Genomic DNA, 5,921 nt, shown 5'->3' with positions numbered 1-5,921 from the left:
CCAAGAAGTAATCCAAATTGGCACCAACACAATGCCAATTTTCAGCCAAGGCCACCATCTTTTCAAGCAAGACCTCCGTTTCAAAATCAAGTGCATCATCAACAAAGTTATCAACCACATTTCCAGCCAAATCAACCTCCTCATCAATCTCAATTCCAACCTCAAAACATGCATCAAGGAAGTAGTTCAAGCGGATCAGGAATGTATTTGGAAGACATTCTCAAGAGTTTAGCCACAAGTACTCAAACATTTCAAAATGAGACCAAGGCGAGTATCAAGACTTTGGAGCAACAAATGACTCAACTCGCCACTTCTGTGAATAAATTGGAGTCACAAGGCAAACTACCGGCACAAACCGAAAAGAATCCAAAGCATAGTGCATGTGCCATCACTTTGAGAAATGGCAAAGAATATGAAGGTCCAAATATGATTGAAGAAGAAGAAGAAGAGATGAAGTTATAAAAAGAAGAAGAGAAGTAAAAAGCACCTTCAAAGCAAGTTCCCATTGAAGCAAAAGTCACTCCTCCTCCATTTCCCACAAGGTTAAGCAAGTCAAAGCGTGAAAGGGAAGACAATGAAATCATGGAGATGTTCAGAAAGGTTGAGGTAAATATTCCTCTTATTGACGCCATCAAACAAGTCCCTAGGTATGCTAAATTCCTTAAGTAATTATGCACATCTAAGAAAAGATTGAAAGGGAATGAAACTGTCAAAGTAGGTGAAAATGTATCTGCAGTGTTACAGAAAAGATTACCTCAAAAATGTGAGGATCCGGGTGTTTTCACGGTTCCTTGCAAGTTAGGTAATCTTCATGTTCCACGAGCTATGCTAGACCTTGGAGCTTCTATCAATGTTTTGCCATATTCTATTTTTAAAACCTTAAATATTGGCACATTGAAGAAGACATGGGTAATCATTCAATTGGCTAATAGATCTTTAGTACATCCAAAAGGTGTGCTAGAAGACGTGTTAGTCCAAGTGAATTAATTAGTATTTCCAGCAGATTTTTATGTCCTTGACATGGATGATGATGACTCACCAAATTTGAGTTCAATTCTTCTAGGAAGACCCTTTTTGAAAATAGCCAGGACAAAAATTGATGTTTATGATGGTACCTTATCCATGGAATTAGATGGGGAAGTGATAAATTTTAACATCTATGATGCCATGAGATATCCAAGTGATATTTCATCTTTGAATTTTGTGGATGTTATTGAACCATTAACCGAAGAGTGTTTTGATTTGTCTAATCTCGATGTGTTAGCTCTCATTTTAGACAGGAATCTTCAAAAGGATGAAGTGGAAAAACTTTCCAACCAATTCAAAATTGATGAAGAGATTTTGGAAGTTGTATCTTGCATGGACCAAAAGAAGAAAATGAGGTTTGATGTTCCAAAGCTGAAATTACCAATGCCTAATGAGAAACTTGTTCCATCTATTATGTAGGCACCTGAATTTGAACTCAAGACTTTACCCGAGCATCTCAAATATGCGTATCTTGGAGAGAAAGAGACTTTACCAGTGATCATCTCCACAAAATTATCAACAAAAGAAGAAGAATAGCTTATCACCACCTTGAAGGAGTATAAGGAAGCTATTGGGTGGACTATAGTCGACATCAAAGGGCTAATTCCTTCACTTTGCATGTACAAAATCCTTATGGAAGAAGATTACAAGCCCTCCCGAGAAGCTCAAAGGCGTTTGAATCCTCCAATGATGGAGGTTGTGAAGAAAGAAATTTTGAAGTTGTTGAATGCTGGTATGATCTATCCCATATCGGATAGTAAGTGGGTAAGCCCGATCCAAGTTGTACCAAAGAAGACAGGTATAACCGTTACAAAGAATGACCAAGGTGAATTAGTGCCCACCCGTGTGCAAAACGGGTGGAGAGTTTGCATTGATTATAGAAGACTCAATTCCTCAACCCGGAAAGACCATTTCCCACTTCCCTTCATTGACCAAATGTTGGAAAGGTTAGAGGGAAAAACTAACTATTGTTGTTTGGATGGGTATTCCGGTTTCCATCAAATACCTGTAGCACCAAAAGATCAAGAAAAAACCACTTTCACATGTCCCTTTGGAACATTTCCATATAGGCGGATGCCTTTTGGACTTTGCAATGCTCCCACCACTTTTCAAAGGTGCATGGTAAGCATATTTTCAGAGTATGTTGAGGAAATCATTGAAGTGTTTATGGACGATTTCACAGTTTATGGTAATTTTTTTCATGAATGTTTGGCCAATTTGAAAAAGATTTTGCAAAGATGTATTGAGACCAACCTTGTTTTGAATTATGAAAAGTGTCATTTTATGGTTGATAAAGGTCTCATACTTGCTCATGTCGTGTCTTCTAAGGGGCTAGAGGTAGACAAAGCAAAAATAGATGTCATCAAATATTTACCTTATCCCACTTGTGATCGTGAGGTACGCTCATTTCTTGGTCATGCAGGATTTTATAGAAGATTCATCAAAGATTTTTCCAAGATATCTCGTCCCACGTGTGAGCTCCTACAAAAAGATGCAGAATTCGAATTTTCCAAGGAGTGCAAGCAAGCTTTTGATCAGTTGAAGAAGTTGTTAATATCAGCACCAATACTTCAATCACCGGATTGGAGTTTGCCTTTCGAAATCATGTGTGATGCCAGAAATCATGCAGTTGGTGTAGTGTTGGGGCAAAGAAAATATCGAGTTCCTAATGTCATTTACTATGCCTCAAAAACACTTGATAGTGCACAAGCCAACTACTCAACAACTGAAAAAGAATTGCTATCTATTGTCTTTGCTTTAGATAAATTTCGTCAATATTTGCTAGGTTCTAAAGTCATTGTTTATTCTGATCATGCAGCTATTAGGTATCTACTTGCAAAGAAGGATTCGAAGCCTAGACTCATTCGATGGGTATTAATCTTACAAGAGTTTGATATTGAAATCAAGGACAAGAGCGGAAAGTCAAACCTTGTAGCTGATCATTTTAGCAGGATTGTTTCTCCCGATGACTCGACTCCCATTGATGATGTATTTCCCGATGAGAACCTATTTTCAGCAAAAGTTACCCCATGGTATGCCGATATTGTGAACTATATCGTCACAAATCAATTTCCATCAGACTTGACTCGATGGCAAAAAGATAAGATCAAGAAAGAAGCCAAGAGGTACGTTTGGGATGAGCCATATTTGTGGAAATATTATGCTGACCAAATGATTAGACGATGTGTGGATCAACATGAGGTACCTTCTATCTTAACATTTTGTCACTCTTATGCTTGTGGAGGGCATTTTGGTCCTCAAAGAACTGCAAGAAAAGTATTAGAGAGTGGATTTTACTGGCCAAGTATTTTCCATGATTCTTATGTTTTTTGTGCAAGCTGTGATAAATGTCAAAAGATGAGTTCTTTAAGCTCAAAGAATCAAATGCCCCTTAATCCCATTTTAGTTTGTGAGATTTTCGATGTTTGGGGCATTGATTTCATGGGACCTTTTCCATCATCTTTGGGTTTTACTTATATTCTTTTGGCTGTGGATTATGTTTCTAAGTGGGTGGAAGCAAAGGCTACCCGTACTAACGATTCAAAAGTTGTGATAGATTTTTTGAAGGCTAACATCTTTTCCAGATTTGGTGTTCCAAAGGCCCTAATCAGTGATCGTGGTACACATTTTTGCAATCGTATGCTTGGAAGTGTGTTGAAGAAGTATGGTGCTACTCATAAGGTCTCGACAGCATACCACCCACAAACCAATGGACAAGCCGAAGTGAGCAATCGACAAATCAACGGTATTTTGGAGAAAACTGTGAATACAACAAGGAAAGATTGGAGTACACGTCTTGATGATGCTTTGTAGGCGTACCGCACTGCATACAAAACTCCAATTGGGATGTCTCCATATCGCATTCTTTTCGGAAAGCCATGTCGATTACCCGTTGAGTTGGAACATAGAGCCTATTGGGCAATCAAGCAGTTCAATATGGATCTAAGTGAATCGGGAAAGAAAAGGAAGCTTGACATACAAGAGCTTGAAGAGATTCGTAACGAAGCATATGAGAATGAAGTTCTTTACAAAGAAAGAACAAAAGCATACCATGACAAAATGATTTCACGCAAGGTATTTGAAAAAGGTCAAAAAGTATTACTTTACCATTCTTGTTTTAAGTTGATTCCTGGTAAATTAAGGTCCCGTTGGGTGGGACCATTTGTTGTCACTAATGTTTTTGAGCATGGTGCAATAGAAATCACAAATGAGAAAACCGGGAAGATCTTTAAGGTAAACGGTCATCATTTGAAGCCTTATTATGAAGAATTTCAAGTAAAAAACGAAGCAGTGGAGGAAGTAACGGATCCAAAGTATCAAGATTGAAAAATACTTGGGGTCCAAGTCGAGCCAATGACATTAAAAAGGGGCGGCTAACCGGGAGGCAACCCAGGGGTATTTTTGTCATTTCTTAATTTTTCATCGTATTTTCTTCATTTTCAAGCTTCCAAGTTGTTTCTCATGTTTAAAGAGGGTAAAAAATCTTTTTCCGGGCAGTAATGGAGTAGCGGGTTGCAATTTCAAAAAGTGAAAAAATCAAAAAAAAATTGGCCATTACAGAAGTTTACACGGCCGTGTAAACGTATGCTTACGGTTTACATGGGTCGTGTAAACGACCAGACCAGCACAGATCAGATGCCTAATTTACACGGCCGTGTAAATTTTTCCCTTCTGTTTACACGGGCCGTGTAAACGTAAAAACAGAGTTGGGTAATTTTTAAGGCTAAAATCGACTTTTGTTGCTCCTTCTTTTCACACAACCTGCGCATTCTCTTCTCCCTACTGTCCCCTTCGAAAAAACCCTAAAAAACATTCAATCTTCCTCAATTTTGCTTCAAAAATCAAGCTCCAAGGTATGAAATTCTTCTCTTTTCTTCATCTTCTTTGTCTTGCATCTCACTTTCACCCTCTAATGGCCGATTTTGGGGGTTTTTGAGCAAACCCTAGAATTTTTGGGTTTCTAAATCTCGACGTAATGTTTGTAATTTCTTGTAGGATAAGCTTAGGGAAAGCTTGGGGAAGCATTGGACATCACCCTACCACCATTTTCAAGCACAAATTGGTATAATTGTTCCAAACTCTTTACTTTGTGCATATAGTTAGAATCACATTCTTTTGGGGTGATTTTTGATGATATTGCTAGTTCTTGTGCATACCTTAGAGTTCAAAATTGTCCAACATTGTGTGCAAAACTTTGTTGAATTCATTTGAGCAATGGCTTCCCGTGGAAAAAGGGCTAGAATTGGGACTTCACATATGGGTGGTCAAGAGACCAATGATGAACACGACCAATATTCCATGGAAAACCCCTATGAATTTGGTCTTATTTTTTAGTCCAATCAACAATAGATTTTGTATGCAAGCCTTATTCAAAGGGTAAAAGGGGCACAAAATTTTGTGGACATCCAAGCCCTTAAAGACCTTCATATCTATAAAGGTGTCCACAAGCTCTTGAAGAACATTGGTTGGGAGGGTCTATTAAATCTCCATGCTTTAAGCTATCAAACACCCATGTTGGAACTCTTGTCATCCATCACCTTTGATTACCAAACACATATCCTTACTTTCCGTTTGCTCAATCAATCCCATAAGATTCATGCTGACATCCTTTGTGATAGTATTGGTGCTCCAAAGGCGAAAAGGGATGTGTATACAGCAAAGGGCAGAAAAAATGTTATATTTGAGCAAAACTGCGAAAGATTTTGGAGAAGCATCTCTTGTGAAAACGAGTTTCAGTCGGGCACGGCAAAGGCCTCCAGTATCATTCATCCGGTTCTTAAGGTCACCCACCGGATCATTGCTTCTCTCCTCTTTCCTCAAGAAGAGATTAGCAAAGCAAACAAGAAAGAGTTGGAAGTCTTGTGGTGCATGATTAACAAGCCCGAGGAAGTTCC

General features: G+C 38.5%; 1 protein-coding gene across 1 annotated transcript; it reads left to right on the top strand.

Annotated features, from left to right (window-relative positions):
- The first annotated feature begins 3,873 nt into the window (after positions 1 to 3,873).
- LOC145131184 (uncharacterized) lies at positions 3,874 to 4,353 on the top strand. Its single transcript, XM_079065913.1, has one exon. It carries the CDS (start codon positions 3,874 to 3,876, stop codon positions 4,351 to 4,353), a length of 480 nt encoding a protein of 159 aa, XP_078922039.1.
- Positions 4,354 to 5,921: the final 1,568 nt, after the last annotated feature.

The sequence above is a fragment of the Lactuca virosa genome, chromosome 8 (genome assembly GCF_052849685.1).
Source record: "Lactuca virosa cultivar CGN04683 chromosome 8, Lactuca_virosa_CGN04683_v6, whole genome shotgun sequence".
Lineage (NCBI taxonomy): Eukaryota > Viridiplantae > Streptophyta > Magnoliopsida > Asterales > Asteraceae > Lactuca > Lactuca virosa.
Note: the sequence above shows the minus strand (reverse complement) of the source record. Positions and strands in the feature narration are given on the sequence as shown.